This window comes from Ictalurus furcatus, chromosome 21, assembly GCF_023375685.1.
Source record: "Ictalurus furcatus strain D&B chromosome 21, Billie_1.0, whole genome shotgun sequence".
Taxonomy (NCBI): Eukaryota; Metazoa; Chordata; class Actinopteri; order Siluriformes; family Ictaluridae; genus Ictalurus; species Ictalurus furcatus.
Genome location: NC_071275.1, coordinates 970,160 through 987,479, shown reverse-complemented (window position 1 = coordinate 987,479; position 17,320 = coordinate 970,160). Strand labels below are relative to the sequence as shown.

The window sequence follows — 17,320 nt, the reverse complement described above, 5'->3', positions numbered from 1 at the left end:
GTGGACTATTACGTTTTGCTCTTGGAGTGATCTTTGGTTGGCCAATCCTGGGGAGGGTAATAATGTCTTGATTTTTCCTCCGATTTGTACACAATCTGTCAAAGGCTAACGTGTCAAAGTAACACATGAATGCCAGGACCAAAGGACCAGCAGAATATTTGCCCAGAGCATCATACTCCCTCCATCGGCTTGCCTTCTTCCCATAGTGCATCCTGGTGCCATAACTTCCCCAGGTAAGTGACGCACATCCAACCGGCCGTACACTTGATATAAAAGAAAATGTGATCCATTAGACCAGGCCATCTTCTTCCATTGCTCCATGGTCCAGTTCTGATGCTCAAGTGCCCATTGTAGGTGCTTTCAGCGATGGACAGGTATCAGCATGGGCACACTGACTGTTCTGTGACTATATGGCCCCACGCAGAGTAAGCTGTGATGCACTGTGTGTTCTGATCCCTTTCTATCATAGCCAGCATTAACCTTTTCAGCAATTTGTGCTACAGTAGCTCTTCTGTGGGATCAGAACACAATGACTAGCTTTCGCTCCCCATGCTCATCAGTGAGCCTTGGGTACCAATGACGCTGGCACTGGTTCACCTGATGTCCTTCCTTGGACCACTTTTGGTAGGTACTAACCATTGCATTCTGGGAACACACGACCTGTCATTTTGGAGATGCTTTGACATGGTCATCTATCCATCACAATTTGGCCCTTGTTAAAGTCACTCAGATCCATAAACTTGCCCATTTTTCCTGCTTTCAACACATCAACTTCAAGAACTGACTGCTCACTTGCTGCTTAATATTCAGTGGTTTTAATGTTATGACTGATTATGGTTGTGTGTGTGCTATTGGTTCTGCTATTGCAGAAGTAACATAAAATCAAGCTCACTATTCAGAGGTGCTTACAATTTTTCAAAATTACCACAGATTTTTCATAGATTTGGACCAAGACGCACCATGTGACATCATCACAACGCACATTCGGCCAAAACAATTCAATGTGTTGCAAGGTAACATTCAGGTGCAATCTAGTTGAAACATAAATGTTATTAGCAGCTGTGTTATAAAGTAATATTTTTCATTAGTGGAAAATTTTCTTGTTCTTGCTTGTTTATTGCATTGATAGGCCTGTAGTTGATTTTATTTATGGTTTTTAAAGTGTTTAAAAAAATGTTTGCATAGTAAATGCTTAAAATGGTTAATGTTTATGTTTCTGAAGCTAATGAGAAGGAAGCGTTATGCCATATGTCAAATACAAATGTTGAACTTGGAAAAAATAATACTGAAATGGCCTGTAATGCACTTCATTTTCAACATTTTCCAGAATCAACAGCATATTCTTAACATTACCATCCAAAAGTATTTACCATAAAAACACCATATAATAGAGCTGTAAGCAGCAATGGCGGATTCCTCCTCAATGTTGCGGACCATTTCAAAATTGACATGGTACAGAATTGTATCCCACTGATGCAACATTTCAACGTGTTTGGGTCAACGGCATATTTTAAGTTCATTTTTGTAGTTTTCCACAAATGATCATTGTAGAGAAAAATCAGGAGTCAATAAGAATTTTGGAGAATTACTTTGGGCTGATACAACCCTACTTTAACATTATTTTAAATTTATTCCGGCTGCTATAGCATTCATTTGATTTACTGTGTTGCTATCTAAATCTAAGACAAAAATCGCCATCTAGTGGATGATAAATATATTGTTAAACATAATATAACGGATATTATCAAAGATAATATTCCTTTTAAAATCATTGTTGCCATCGCACATGTTAACATACTGCAGTGTTCTCTTTGTGTGGCACAGATTAAGTCCATAGGCGAATGTTCCAGTGATTTATGGACACGAGAAAGACATGCAACAGTTGTCAATTCACCAGTATGTAATTAATTGAGCCAATTTTTATTTGATTCCTTATTACTTATCACTCTATAGAAAGACATGTATCCCACACATATGTACCACAGTTCAAGTCAATCAGACCTATGGTTCATGAGGAGAAGATTTTTGTAGATTTGGGCAAATTTTCAATGTAGGCTAAAATCAATCGCTGCTGGGTCCCAAAGGCTTTTTTGTTCCCCATGAGAAATAAGCCATGTGTACCGATTTTCATACGTTTTGGACTTATGGGGTGGCGGGAGATTTTCATAGATTTTGTGTGTGGCCTGTAGTGCTCATGTGAGCCATTTGTGGTGTGGCAGTTTCTCATGGCCTGTACTTTCAATGTGCAAAAAATTTTTACCATTCAGATCTGGGGTTATTGGGCACTTGAGTGAGATGAGGAAAATAATAATAATAATAATAAGAATACTAACAATAACAATAGGTTTCCTCCTGATGGAGGAATTCTAAATATGTGCACTCTGGTTTCTACAGCCTTGACCGTGGTCTGAAGTGGGGATCAAAATCAACTCCTGTGTGCTCATCTTGATGTAAGTCACACTCAGTCTACCACATCATTCTAGGCTTGTGAGTCCTTTACACAATTAAATAGTTGTTCGCAAAAGGGTTGACTAAACAAATAGTTTTCAGCCTAGACCTACACACTGAGACTGTGTCTAAATCCTGAACACTAATTGGAAGGCTGTTCCATAACTGTTGGACTTTGTAAGAGAATGCTCTGCCCCCTGCTGTAGCCTTCACTGTTCGAGGTACCAACAAATAGCCTTTTTATCAAAGTAGGCATAGCGGATAATAAAAGTTAACTTGGGTAGTGTGGTGCAAGACTATTCAGTGTTTCATAGGTCAATAGTAGTATTTTATAATCAATGCGAAATTTGATTGGGAGCCAATGCAGTGTGGATAAGATAGGGGTCATGTGGTCATATCTTTTGGTTCTAGTAAGGACACTTGCTGCTGCATTTTGGACAAACTGGAGCTTGTTTTATGCACCTACTGGAAGATCCAGATAGTAAGGCATTACAATAATCCAAACCAAAGAGGATTGTTAGTTGGATTATTGTAATGCCTTACTGTATTACAGTAGTATGAACTAGTTTTTGTGCATTGAATAGTGACATTTCTTATTTATGCAATATTTTTGAGATGAAGAAGGCTAACCTAGTAATATTATCTACATGAGCTTCAAATGAAAGACTGGAGTCAATAATCACAACAATGTCTTTTACTGCTGCAGAAAAGCCACCCAGAGTTTCTCTGTAATCAGAAAGCTTACTTTTGGCTGCATGTGGTCCTAGTGTAAGTACTGCTGTCTTAACATGTTAATAATTGGGGAAAATTACATTTTGTATTAGAAGTCCTGATCATCAGGGTGCAAGTGTGCTGATCATCCTCTTCTTGGCAAGTTGGTGTGTTTTTTGTTTTTTTTTATTGTATTTTTTTTGTTTTGTTTTGTTTTGTTTTTACTTTTACTATTTGCTCAAAGAGCCAGATCTATTATGAGTCAACTGGTGTTTCAAATCAGGTGTGCAAGAGGCCTGTGGGCTAGTAACCCTTTGTTCCCCTTCCAAAAAGCTGAAAAATCTAAAAAAAAAAAAAAAAAAAAAAAAAGAAGGCTCGGTTGAATTGTTATAAATCAGCCAATGCATGAAAATAGACAACGAGTAAAGGATCTGTGTATATTAGAGGTGAACATCTGTGGCCTGCAATAAAACATTGGCGAACTCAGCAACTTTTGTCAAGTAGAGAAACCAACTGTGAACCTTCCAGGATGCTAGCATTCCAGATCTAGCTGACTGCATCATAATGCCTGGCTACAACCTCTGCCGTCAACGAGACCGTGAGGATAAACCTGGTGGAGGTATTGCTGTTTACTGCTTTGGATGGAGTTCATGGGGATTCACCATGACCCAAGGAGGGACCGAGATTTTGAACTGATGTGGTTCACCATTGCCCTAAAATCATGCACTTTTGAAAATCGCAACTTCTGACTGATGCTGTTTATTGACCAAATTGCAACTCTATCATAAGATGTTACCTTGACTCATAGACCCACTTCAGATTGAGAGAGTATGGGGCCAACTCCATCCTGCTTATCTGTGACTTTAATGTCCACCACGAAGAGTGGCTTGGAAGTCACAACACTGACGCAGCTAGACAATTGGTCCTGCAGGTGTCCAGCTGTATTGGCCTTTAACAGGAAATCACAGTGCCAACTAGATACTAGAGACCAGATATTTGATTGAGCTCTTGCAGATCTTTCTGCAAAGGTTATAGTCTCTGCAAGCCTGGGTACATGTGATCACATTACAGTGATGATAACCCTAGACATTCCAGTTCATTATGAAATAAAATACCACAGGAAAGTTCATCTTTCCTCACTCAGCTGTTCACATTTGTACAGATGGGTCCATAAGTATTTGGAAAGTGACAATTTTCGTAATTATGCCTCTTGTACAACACCACAATGGATTTGAAATAAAGCAGTTAAGATGTGATTGAAGTGTAGACTTTCAACTTTAATTTGAGGAGATTAACAAAAATATTGCATTAACTGTTTAGGAATTATAGCTCAATTGTTTGGAATCTTTTTGCAGAGTCCCTCCATTTTCACAGGTTCAAAAGTAATTGGACAAACTAACAATCATAAATATTAGGATTATTTTTTAATACTTGGATGCAAATCCTTTGCAGTCAATAACTACCAGAAATCTGGAACCCATGTACATCACCAAATGCTGAGTTTCCTTCTTTGAGATGCTTTAACAGGTCTTTAGTACAGCTGCCTTCAGTTGCTGCTTGTTTGTGAGTCTTTCTGCCTTCAGTTTTGTCTTTAAGTGGAAAGCATGATCAACTTGGTTGAGGTCATTGGACATTTAAGAACAATCTTTTTAAGACAATTTAAGGCAATATTTGCCTTACGAAGCCCTTGGGTTGCCTTCGCAGTATGTTTTGGGTCATTATCTATCTATCTAGGGGCGTGTGGTGGCTTGGTGGTTAAGGCTCTGGGTTACTGATAGGAAGGCCGGGGGTTCAAACCCCAGCACTGCCCAGCTGCCACTCTTGGGCCCTTGAGCAAGGCCCTTAGCCCTTTCTGCTTCAGGCTGAAAATGTCATGGCTGACCCTGAGCTCTGACCCCAGCTTCCTAACATGTTGGGGTATGCGAAGAAAATAATTTCACTGTGCATATGTATGTGATAATTAAAAACTCATTATCTGTACTGAGACGCATCGTCCTATTAGTTTTGCAGCATTTTACTGAATCTGAGCAGGAAGTATATCTCTATTCTATGCTATAGAATTCATCCTGCTACTTCTAAATCATGAATAAACACTAGTGACCCAGTGACATGACATGGCCTTCTTAGGCATTATCCTCTGATGAGAATGAAACAGAACAAGAACAAAACTATTACAAAGTAAAAATGAATAATTTCCCTCACAACGCCCTTGCCATAACACCTCCTCCACATGTTGTGGATGATGTGGTATGCTTTGGATCACAAGCCCTTTCTTTCCTTCTCCATTCTCTTCTCTTCCCATCATTTTAAGTACAAGTTAATCTTGCATCAGAACTGGCCAAGATTTTTATTTATTTATTTATTTAATAGAAGTTTTTCAGCCAAGTCTAATCTGGCCTTTCTGTTCATCAGTGTTACCAGTGGTTTGCATCTTGAGGTAAACCATCTGTATTTATAATCATGAAGGTGCCAGTTGATTGTAGACTTTGACAATGATATGCCTACCTCCTCCAGAGTGTTCCTGACTTGGTTAGATGTTGTGATGGTGTTTTTCTTCAAAATTCAAGGAAAGAATTCTGCATTCATTTACTTTACTTGTCTTTCATAGCGTTCCAGGCCTTTTGGTGTTGCTGAGCTCCCCAATGTATTCTCTCTCTCTCTCTCTCTCTCTCTCTCTCTCTTATTTATATATATATATATATATATATATATATATATAAGTGTGTGTGTGTGTGTGTGTGTGTGTGTATATATGTATATATATATATATATATATATATATATATATATATATATATATATATATATATATATATATATATATATATATATATATATATATATAGAATATGTGTGTATATAATATTATTATTATTATTATTATTATTATTATTATTATTATTATTATAATATATTATTTTTCAAGAATGTACCAAATTGTTGATTTGGCCAGTCCTGAAGTTTCTCTATCCCTCTGATGGGTCTATTGTGTTTTTTTTCCAGCCTAATGATTGCTTCACATGCATAAGCACCTCTTTGGACAGAATATTGAGCGTTCCCATGAACAGCGACCAAATCAGCTACCAAATCAACACTTGTAATCAACTCCAGACCTTTTATTTCCTTAATTTGTCATGAAATAACAAGGAAACGGGCCTCACCTGGCCATGAAACTATTTGCTGTATCAGTCAGCTGTCCAGTTACTTTTGAGCCTGTGAAAATGGGCCTGCACTTTTGACTCTGTAAAAAAAGAAAAAAAAAGAAAAAAAAAGACTCAAATAATTCCTAAACAGTTAATGAAATCTATTGCATTAAAGCTGAAAGTCTATACTTCAGTCACATCTTGATTGCTTAATTTCAAATCCATTGTGGTGGTATACAGAGGCACAATTCTGAAAATTGTGTCACTGTCCAAATAAGAGAAGGTTTGCAGTGATGTCACACTTACATTCCTGGAGGTTATGGACCTCTTCATTCCAAGCAAAGCAATCGCCAAGAAGCCTAGTGACAAAGCCTGGATTGGTGATGATTGCAACCAGGCTGCCAGAAGAGGATGATTAACTATTCAACCAAAGAAATGTTTCAACAAGCAAGGTGCAACTACATCATTGCTGAAAAGCTTGATAGAATCAACTACAATAGAAAACAGAAAGACAGCAACATTACCAGCAGAAAGTGGTGGCAGATTGTAAACAGCCTAAGTGGGTGGTCCAGCCAAAATGACATCCCTGTAATCGAGGAAAACAATAGTGTGTTCATCACTGCTAAGGTCAAATCAGAAGTCTTCTGAGAAACCTTTGATGAATGCCCTCTGCTTGGCCTAGTTGTTCAGAAGTAATCTGATCGGATTTTGACTATCGGATTGTATCTAATCATGAAAATGCGTTGTTCAAAAGAAAAAAAGGATTCTCAAATCAGATTAGATCATGTAATCCAATCTTGGTTTTGATCTGGATCAAAACTCCAGTTTGTGTTCCAAACGTTTTAATAGGATTGGGATCCAAAAAAATCAGGATTGTCCTGATCCTAGCAGTAGGGTGGATTCAGGGAGGATTTCAGCAAGAAAATGTAATAAAACTTTAAAACTGGTCAAATAATACAATGTTTGTATCATGTAGTATATACGTTTATTTATACACTTGATTTGTTTAACTGTTACAGTGGTAAAGTAGATAAAGTATACATTAGGTTACCAATTATGCCTTTCAGGACAGTAAAGAAAAAAGATTTTGTCCCCATAAATAATCCCCCAAACAGTTGTCAAAATCAAAGAAAAATAATATATTTTAATTTTAACTGTCATTTGTCACTGTATATTAAGTACAATGACACAATCATCAGAGATCAACCAGTCAAAAGTAGTTTCTAACAATTGCATCCCTTATTGCTCTCCACACATGAAGAAATCTGAACGTTCTTATTTTGTGAACTATTGGACATTTAGACATTTTATGATTTAAAACATGTTCAAAATATTCACAATGTATTTGTGAATAATGTATATTTGTTTGTGGGAAGGGGATGTTTGCATTGCTTATTGTGCTGTTTTTTGTATCTTCAAATAAAAACACTTAGTGACCACATGTTGCCTAATCTACCTGTTGTTCTTTACGTAACTAATAGCCTACATTGTGATATGTAGTTTGATTTAGAGCACTGGTAATCCGGTTTTGGTAATCTTGAAAGGTGTGGATCATGATGATCCAATCCAGTGTTGCGTCGAAAAACTGACACAAAAGTAAGATGGATTATTTGATCCTGGACAACATGGGAATGCTCTATCCTACACCCTCTGCTATTCTCAGTTTTCATCAATGACTTGTTAAAGGTGTGCAAAAACCAGCTATTCATATATGCTGACGAGTCTACCCTGTTTGCACGGATCACATCTGCTAAAGACCTACAGCAGGTACAGACAAGTCTGAATGCCTACTTAATGAGGATCAAGGACTGGGCTGACAAATGGAAGGTAATATTTGAACCAAGCAAGTGCAAAGCCATGGTTGTCTCCAGAAAATTAGCCCCTTCTTAAATCAGTCTGCTTTTCTAAAAATACAATGTATTGATATTGCAGTGGTTTATTTAGTTTTCGTTACAAGATATTTTTTTTTTAAGTGTCATATTGTACTTGTTTCAGTATTGTCTTGTCAATATTGTCTCATGAATCCTGTATCAGGTTATGTCTTGTATTGTGTCTAGTGCATCATGTCATACCTTGTAGTTGGCTTTTTCTGCCAAAACAGCAGTCATGCCAAACTTGAATAAAAGGAAAGGGAAAGAAAGCAGGATGTGCGTTTGCTTCTGGTGGCCGAATCTTCTTAGGGGAAAGTAACTAATGCATGCTAGAACTTAACAGATGATTGACTAAGTCATACAATAATTTGCTTGTTCACTGAATCATCATGGTAGTTTGCATATCAGAATATGTTGCTGTATATAAAGGACAATTTTCTGAAGGTAGAATAGAGTAATAGAAAAGAATAGATTATAATAATAGATTATAACTTGTTCCTTATAGAATGCCTTTGGTCATGGCATCACATGAACTATACTCATGGGGGGAAAAAGAAAGAATTGAAGGAGGGTGTACTAATGTTTTTTATTTATTAGGGCCTAAATAACAATTGTGTGGTCCTCACCAACTTCTATAAACAAACGAATAGTCTCAGGTGACAACAAAAAACCCAACAGATATCAATATGTAAACCAAAATTCAGAAACCGGGGGGAGGGGGGAGTACAACCTATAATACAGTAACATTTAGAACCATCTTTAGCAACAATAACTTGAAGTAAATGTCTTCTGTAAGAGTTTCAGTCTCACATCGTTTTGGAGAAATTGGCCCACTCTTCTTTACAACATTGCTTAAGTTCTTTGTTGATTGAGGCGCATTCATTTATGCACAACTCTTAAGAACCCTCCACAGCGTCTCAATAGGCTTGAGGTCTGGACTTTGAATTGGCCATTCCAACACCTTGATTTTTCCAACACCTTGATTGACATTCAGATGTAACTTGGCTGGTTTCTTTGGGATCATTGTACCATTGCATCCACTTTCAGCCCTGCTTAAGCTGCTGGATAGATGGCCTCACATTTGTCTCAAGAATATTCTGGTATAAAGTGGAATCCCAGAGAAAATTTGTGGACTGAACTGAAAAATGCATGTGTGACCCACGAGGCTTACAAACCTGACTGAGGTACACCAGTTCTGTCAGGACAAACGTCTGACAAAATTGTGGTAATGTACTGTGAGAATCTTGAGGAAGGTTACTCCTAAGTGTTTTGTGGGCTACCACAAAAGTAAAAATAAATAAATGAATAAAAGGCAATGCCAACAAATACTGATGAACTGTATGTAAACATTTGACCCCCATGAAAATCTGATATGGTAAATAAAAGCTGAAATAAATCTGTCTCTTGGCTATTACTTTTGCAATGACCTCTTATGGAAATAAAGACTTAACTCATTAATTGACTTAACCAATTAAATGAATGGTAATATAAAATCTGTGGAGTTGTAAAAAAATTTAGCAAAAAATTTAGCCTTCTTGAATGTAATGAACAAAAAACTGTCTGTGTTTCTGCAGAGTGGATAAATAAGTTACCTCTTACATATGCTGCTTCATCAGTACCATATGAACTTGTGGTATTCACACATCCAGTACAGAAATGGTGTATTTTTATATTAGTACTTGATTTTCTACAAGCATATTTATAAGCCATCCCATTTTATCATATCTTCATCATACAATCATTATAAAAAATCTTCTTAATAATTGTTTCTATCCACAAACGGTCATTCTTTTTCATTAAGCTGTTTGCAAGCTTTGCTTTGCTTTTTGTCTGTGAACTAATTTACTTGTCTGATTCCCCAGGTTTGGACTGTTTCTGAAACATTCTTCTCTGAGACTGCGGTGTGCAGGGTGTGGTGTGGTGCCATGTGTTTAAGTGGGCAGCCTCTGTGCTCAGGCAGGGGCCATGTGCGACCTAACTCCTCCTCTGGTGAGGGCAGCAGCTCAAGCTCTCAGTATGCATTCTGTGCCCTGGGTGTGGGCCTGGTGGCGCTTGGAGTTGTCATGATTCTGTGGAGCATGGTGCCACTGGAGGTGCGTTGGAATAACACAGGTGTGCAACATGATGCTGTTCCCAATGATAGCAAGCAGAAGACCTCAGCTGTGGCTTTTGTGCTGGTTGGGGCTGGACTGGCCTTGCTGCTATTGGCTGTGTGCCTGGGAGTGAGAAACAAGCACAGAAGGAGCAGTGTGACAACAGCCACTGGTACTCAGTACACAGACCGTGTGCCTGAAGAAGCAGGAGAGACGTGAGTCCTTTGCTACATTTTCAGTTGGTTACTGAGCAAATTGATCATTACAAACAAAATAGAATACATAACATTAATCAAATTAATCACAAATTACTACAGCAGAAACAATGCAAATTATATATAAGATCAAAAAAAAATGCTCAGTGGTGGTCCTCAGTGCAGGTGCAGGATCAGTAATTGTATAACTTAAGTATGCACCTACTGTATATTGTGTGTTCAGTGAGTTACAACAAAATGTATATATTCTACATAGAGTATGAGGATGAAAATGGTAGACATAATGGGTAGTTAATGTGTTGGCTATAGCCACAAATGTTCATAGATCCTATAGTTCATGCATTAGGTAGAGAAGGATTGCAGGATTATTATAGGGATTACCAATGATGAAGCTTTATTAGGGGCCAAGCACCGAAGGTGTGTAGGCACCTCTTGTAATTGTTAGTAGTGTTATTATTATTATTATTATTATTATTATTATTATTATTATTTTTTTTTTTATTTTTTTTATTTTTTTTTTTTATTATTATTATTTATTTATTATTATTATTAGGGGCCAAGCACTGAAGGTGTGTAGGCACCTATTGTAATCGTTAGTTTTCTTATTATTTGCCCTTCGGGGCTTGAACCCTATTGTCCAAAGTTGCACTCACATTTGTTAACTTTTTAATCATGCGTCCTAGAAACAAAATTCTTTTTTTCTCTGATTCCTTGGCTAAAGACGTTGCCCTCTATGCAGTCATTCGATTTGATTGATGTGATTTTCTTTCATGAAAATTTTTCTGCCATTTTTATAAAAGCACGTTTTTGCTTAGAACTTCAGAACCGTTTGTTATAAAAACATCATATTGGTCTCAATAGATTCCGTGGGGCATACCAAATCCAAGAATATGACAAAGTCAACCTTTTTGGTTGTCGGCCATTTTGAATTTAGACATAAAATGCTGTATTTTACGAACAACTTGGGGTATCGCCATGAACCTCAGTAAGTGTCTTTGGCACCATACTCTGAAGAGACTCAAAGACTCAAAATTATAATTCTATTTTTTAAAAATGCTAATAGCTATTGATTCCATTTGCCTTCTTTCATGAGACTGGTTTTGATAGATTCCATGGGTCAGGCAGAGAACAAAGATACCAATTATGTCATAATTGACCAAACTTCCTGACCGCCATTTTTAAGTGTTTTGAAAACCTACTTTTTCGAACTCCTCCTAGACCGTTTGTCTGATTCGCATAAAAATTGGTGTGCATCATCTCGAGGCACTCATGAAAAAAATCGTTGAATCACTTCAACGAATTTGACGAAGAACTTGCAAAAAGGGATTGTGACAAAACTTGGCATGTTTCATCACCCTTAGGCCCCAAGGTTAACTGCAGAGTTTTGGCACACTGCCCCCTATTGGTCAGGAGATAGCAAAAATGGCTTTTTTGGCTTGTAATACTTGACTGCTATGCATGATACTGTTATGCCCAGATGCTATCTGAGCAGTTTCAAAACAGTACCACATACTGGACAAAATTTCTAAGTAAGTAGCTATTTTTAGTTATTTTTTTAAATAAATGTTTTTTTATGATTAAAGTTTACTTTTTCTAACTCCTCATACATTGTTTATTGGACTCTAACCAAAAAAAGTCACCAAGCTTCTTTTGCTGCTCATGGTGCCTATAATTGGCTTGACCCAAGTATTGCTGTTTGCAGCTATATTTAGCACAGAAGGTGCGTAGGCACCTCTTGTAATCATTAGTGGTCTTCTTCCTCTTCTTCCTCTTCTTATTATTATTGTTATTATTCCGCTCTGAAAGTCTATGGCAGCCCATAGAACCGTATGGAAAAAAGTTGTGAAATGTGGCACATTGATAGAGAATCTCTACGTATCTCTACGTTGGCATATTGACACCAATCTTTGTGTCATTGAAACCGCACACTGAACACATAACATCAATATTGATCAAATATGATAATCAGTTAAATCATATAATAATTAATTCTATTTATGAATGTTCAACCATTTTGCCTATATCATATACAAATGTCTAAATTGCTCTTTTTTACATTTGGTCTTGATGCTTCCTATCATGCCTGATTAGCTCCTCATTTAGGCACTTCAGTCACATTTGTCTGATTTTCACGAAATTCAAAGACATCTTCACACGATTCTGGCAAAAATTTATCACAAGCTTTTTGATAGACCAAACCGTTCTCAAACAACGTGGAAACAAATAAGACATTGAGCATGCCAAAATGGACATGAGGCCAAATTTCCATTGTGCATTTGTGTATTTAGACCAAACTTGGTACCTGTACCTCTAGTGTTTTTTAAAACGGTCAAAAACTATAATGCAATTAAAAAAATGCTAGTAACGTTTGATTACTTTTGGCTATTGTAATGACTGGTCTTGATGGATTCCTTGAGTCATGCTGAGAACAATGATACCAGTTATGCCATGGTCAATCAAACTTGCTGTCCACCGTTTTGAATTTCGTTGAAAACTTTTTTTTCGAACTCTAACGCTTCTAGAGCATTGGCCTGATTTTCACCAAATTTGATTCAGATCATCTTCAGACCATGCCAGCAAAAATGTATGGATTTTGTTCATATACTAAACTGTTATTGCTTAACGCATCATCAATTTTGATGGCATAATGCCAAGACTATTCAGAGGCTGAATCTCTGCAAGGCTTTGGCATATTGGCACCAAATTTTGTGTGTCATTGGGAACCCACACTGACCACATCACATCAATTTGGTCATAGCGCCACCTATTGGTCAAAAATGATAAACAATCAAATCATAGAACAATTGAATGTATTTATGAATGTTCAACCATTTTGCCTAAAATCATACACATTTCTAAAGTTGCTTTATTTTACAGTTGATCCTTCCTGCCATGTTTGTTTAGCTCTAGGAGCCTTCTTAGTGTTTCACCCCTTAATTGCTGCTTGCAACTATATTTGATAATTATGTTTATTAATATTATGTAGCGTTTTAGGTCATATTCTAAACACAGACCACTAGTGGAACTGTATTTTTGTATAAAGTTGTTTGATTGACCTGCTTCTTCTGTGTGTTTGCTGCAGATTGGCTTCTACCCCAAACTATGATGTGCCTAGCTATGATGAAGCTGTGACTAGTGGGCGTTATCCTATCCGCCAGAGCAACCTGCAACACAGTACCTCACAGCTACCTTCTTATGATGACCTCGTTGCTGCAGTGGAGAATGAAGGAGAAGGACCAGGTTCTGCGAGCGGTCAAAATGCTTCTTCTCCTGTTCCTCGTGTTGGTGCCCCAGCAGATGAAACCAGTGCGAAGCCGGCTCGCAGCAGCAGCCGAGCTAGCTACATCTTCAGACCCCTCCGTGTGCGCAGGATTAAATCAGAGAAGCTCCATGTCAAAGATATCCGGATGAACATCCAGAGCCCACCACAGGGAGGACGAGTGACCATTGAGCCCCTGACACCTCCACCACAGTACGTGGACAAAGTGCCTGAGTTCCCCACAGAACCAGTGTGATTGATTGAGCTGTGTATGAATACTGTCCTGGTGTATATCTTTCTTCACCTGTGCTGTTATTGCACTTGGCTGTGCTTAAGTCTAGAATAGGGTGGTATAGGTCTGCTTCAAAGAATTGCTGTAAAGAAGTGGTGTAGTTGTGAAATGGTATGAAATTTAATTTTACTTTTGAATGTGATCATCCACAAGCCCTGTGCTTCTTCTAGGACAAAATGTTAGAGTTTTTATCTACAGTCCCCTCTGAAACTACTGAAATGGCAAGGCCTATTCGTTTGTTTATGCTACACAAAGACATTTTGGTTTGTGATCAAAAGATTGATATGAGACGAGAGTTGAGGATTCATTTTTTATTTCCTGGTATTTACGTCTAAAGGTGTTTAAACAACATAAAACATAAAACCTTTTGCACCAGACCACCCAATTTTTAGGTGAGAAAAAGTATAGCCACAGATTAGTCTTGAAATAAATTAAAGTAAATAACACTTAATTTTTGGTTGCATATCCCTTTCTAATAATAATAATAATAATCAAGTCTGTGACTCACTGACATCACCAAGTTGTTGGTTTTTCCTTTTGTGATGCTTTCCAGGCTTTAACTGCCACCTCTTTTAGTTGTTTTGGGCATTTCTCTTTTTGGTCTGCTCTTCAGGAAGTGAAGTGCATGCTCGATTGGGTTAAGGTCTGGTGATTGACTTGCTGAGTCTATAACATTCCACTTTTTCCCCCTGACAAAGTCCTTTGTTCAGTTGGCAGTGCGCTTTGGATCATTATCTATAAAGTTCCTCCCGATTAATTTGCATGCATTTCTCTGTAAATTGGCAGACAAAATGTTCCTGTAAACTTCTGAATTCATTCTGCTGCTACCATCATGAGTTCATCATCCATAAATATTAGTGAGCCTGTTCCAGAAGCAGCCATGCATGCCCAAGCCCATGACACTACCTCCACAATGTTTCACAGATGAGCTTGTATGTTTTAGATCATGAGCAGATTCTTTATTTCTCCACACCTTGGCCTTTCCTTGACTTTGGTAGAGGATAATCTTGGTTCCAGAACTTTTGTGGCTTATCTCTGTTTCTTTGTGAATTCCATTTTGTTTTTCTGATTCCTACTGCTGATGAGTGGTTTGCATCTTGTGGTATGGCCTCTATATTTTTGCTCTCAAAGTCTTCTTCCAACCGTGGCTTGTGATGCCTTTACCCCTGCCCTGTGGTGGTTGTTGATGTCACTGACTGTTTTGGGGGTTTTCATCACAGCTCTCACGGTTTGTCATCACCTGTTGTTTTCCATGGCCGACCCATTTGGTCAGTACACCAGTGGTTTCAAACATTTAAAATTGTTGTATTGGCTATGCCCAATGTTTGTGCAATGTGTCTGATTTGATATTCCCTCTTTTCTCAGCTTCAAAATGGCTTGCTTTTTTTTTTTTTTTTTTGCTTTTACAAATTGGGTGGTCTGATAAGTCATAGCACATTTTGTATGTCGTTTAACACATCTACATATCTATATACCATTAAATAAATGCTGAAATTCTAAACTCTCTTCTCATATTCATCTTTTGATTGCAAACCCAAATATAATTTGTGTATAGAACAAAAAATGTGAATTGACCTTTCTTTTCCAACAGTTTCAGAGGGAACTAAATGGGTTTATTTGGATTCAAATATAATGTTCTTTGGTATTGTGTTGCTGATTTTGTAGTGATTTGTGATCGTCATTATATTATCAAAAAGAGCTCCTTCATCTCATCTGTACTCAAACTCAGATTATGGATGTCTACCTGTCTGTCATTATTATTATTCATTGTTTGAACAATGAGCTTGAACAAATATGTTAATTTGCTGAACAATGAATGCTATTAGCATGGTGTCATTCACGTAATGCTAATTGGTGGCATTAGTATTTTGGACAATTGTTCATTAACTGGAAAAGGGGCAGCATGGGTACACATTAACAGACCATTATGTGTGTTATTAATGTGCCACTGTGTTGGTAGGGGGGCTTATGTGACCGTCTTTATTTCAGAAACATTTTCACAATGTTTTGGGTCTTGTATGTAATAATAAATGTGGTGTTTTCCTATTCTTTGGGTTTTTTAAAAAAAATCTTTCTTTCAATAATTGGAACTGTCCTACTTACATTTTTAATGTGCTCTATAGTTGATGACTGGAGAAAATATAAAATATTACTGTACATAAGACATGTTTACTTTACCAAAGGTGGTTGTTGGTGGTGGTGATGTTGATGATAAAGCAAACAACACAGTTTATTTAGGGTACTATATTTTCTTACATTTTACATTTATGTCATTTGGCAGACACCCTTATCCAGAGCGACTTACTGAAGTGCTTTGAAGTCTATCAATAAATGCATCCTGATACTGGTTCACTAGGTCACGGAGTAAGAATAATACCATCAGTCTTAAAACTCTATTGGGATGTAATATAGTAAGGTAAACGCAGACAACACAACAATTATAATTTTTATTTATTTTTATTATTTTAATGAAAGTGCTCATTTAAGTACTTTAGGAAGAGAGAGGTCTTTAGAGGTCATTTGAGTGACCGCCAGTGACTCAGCTATTCGAAGATCTAGGGGAAGTTCATTCGACCACCTAGGTGCCAGAACATCTAATCTAACTTGTTTGTGTATTGTAATGCACACTGACCTTACTGTAGTTATTTTGGTCCTAAATATACAGGTCTTGCTCTGTGTGTGTGTGTAGTATTTTATTTATATATATTTATATATATATATATATATATATATATATATAATATAAAATTCAATTCAATTTTATTTGTATAGCGCTTTTTACAATAGACATTGTCTCAAAGCAGCTTTACAGAAATATCAACACGGTATACAGATATTAAAGGTGTGAATTTATCCCAACTGAGCAAGCCACTGAGTGGCGGCGGTGGCAAGGAAAAACTGCCTAAGATGTTTTAAGAGGAAGAAACCTTGAGAGGAACCCGACTCAGAAGGGAACCCATCCTCATCTGGGTAACAACAGATAGTGTGAAAAGGTTCATTATGGATTTATATGAAGTCTGTATGGCCTTAGGAGCAGCCGTAGTCCCAGCAGTCTGGAATTAGAGAAGATTTGAGCTCCATCCAAAAGCACAAAGGATCTGGCTCTCTAGTATCTCCATAAATTCGTGTGGGGCTCGGCAAAAGGAGAGAGTGAGAAAAAAGATTTTATATATATATATATATATATATATATATATATATATATATATATATATATATATATATATATATATATATATATATATATATATATAAAGTGGTGAAGTGGACTATGCTATATATTTTTAT

At 37.1% G+C, this 17,320-nt stretch overlaps 1 protein-coding gene across 5 annotated transcripts in view; it reads left to right on the top strand.

Annotated features, from left to right (window-relative positions):
- tmem51b (transmembrane protein 51b) overlaps positions 1–16,702 on the top strand; it is a 30,142-nt gene extending 13,440 nt beyond the window's left edge. For 2 of the 5 annotated variants that reach the window (XM_053653256.1, XM_053653254.1), the window contains exons 2-4: positions 2,395–2,450; positions 10,036–10,481; positions 13,564–16,702. In XM_053653256.1, coding sequence (XP_053509231.1) covers positions 10,099–10,481; positions 13,564–13,996 — 816 coding nt within the window. In that variant the 5' untranslated portion in view covers positions 2,395–2,450; positions 10,036–10,098 and the 3' untranslated portion in view covers positions 13,997–16,702. Of the gene's footprint in view, positions 1–1,860; positions 1,897–2,394; positions 2,451–10,035; positions 10,482–13,563 lie in introns of those variants that run through there. The other 3 variants (XM_053653258.1, XM_053653255.1, XM_053653257.1) reach the window with 2 other exon arrangements.
- The last annotated feature ends 618 nt before the right edge of the window (positions 16,703–17,320 follow it).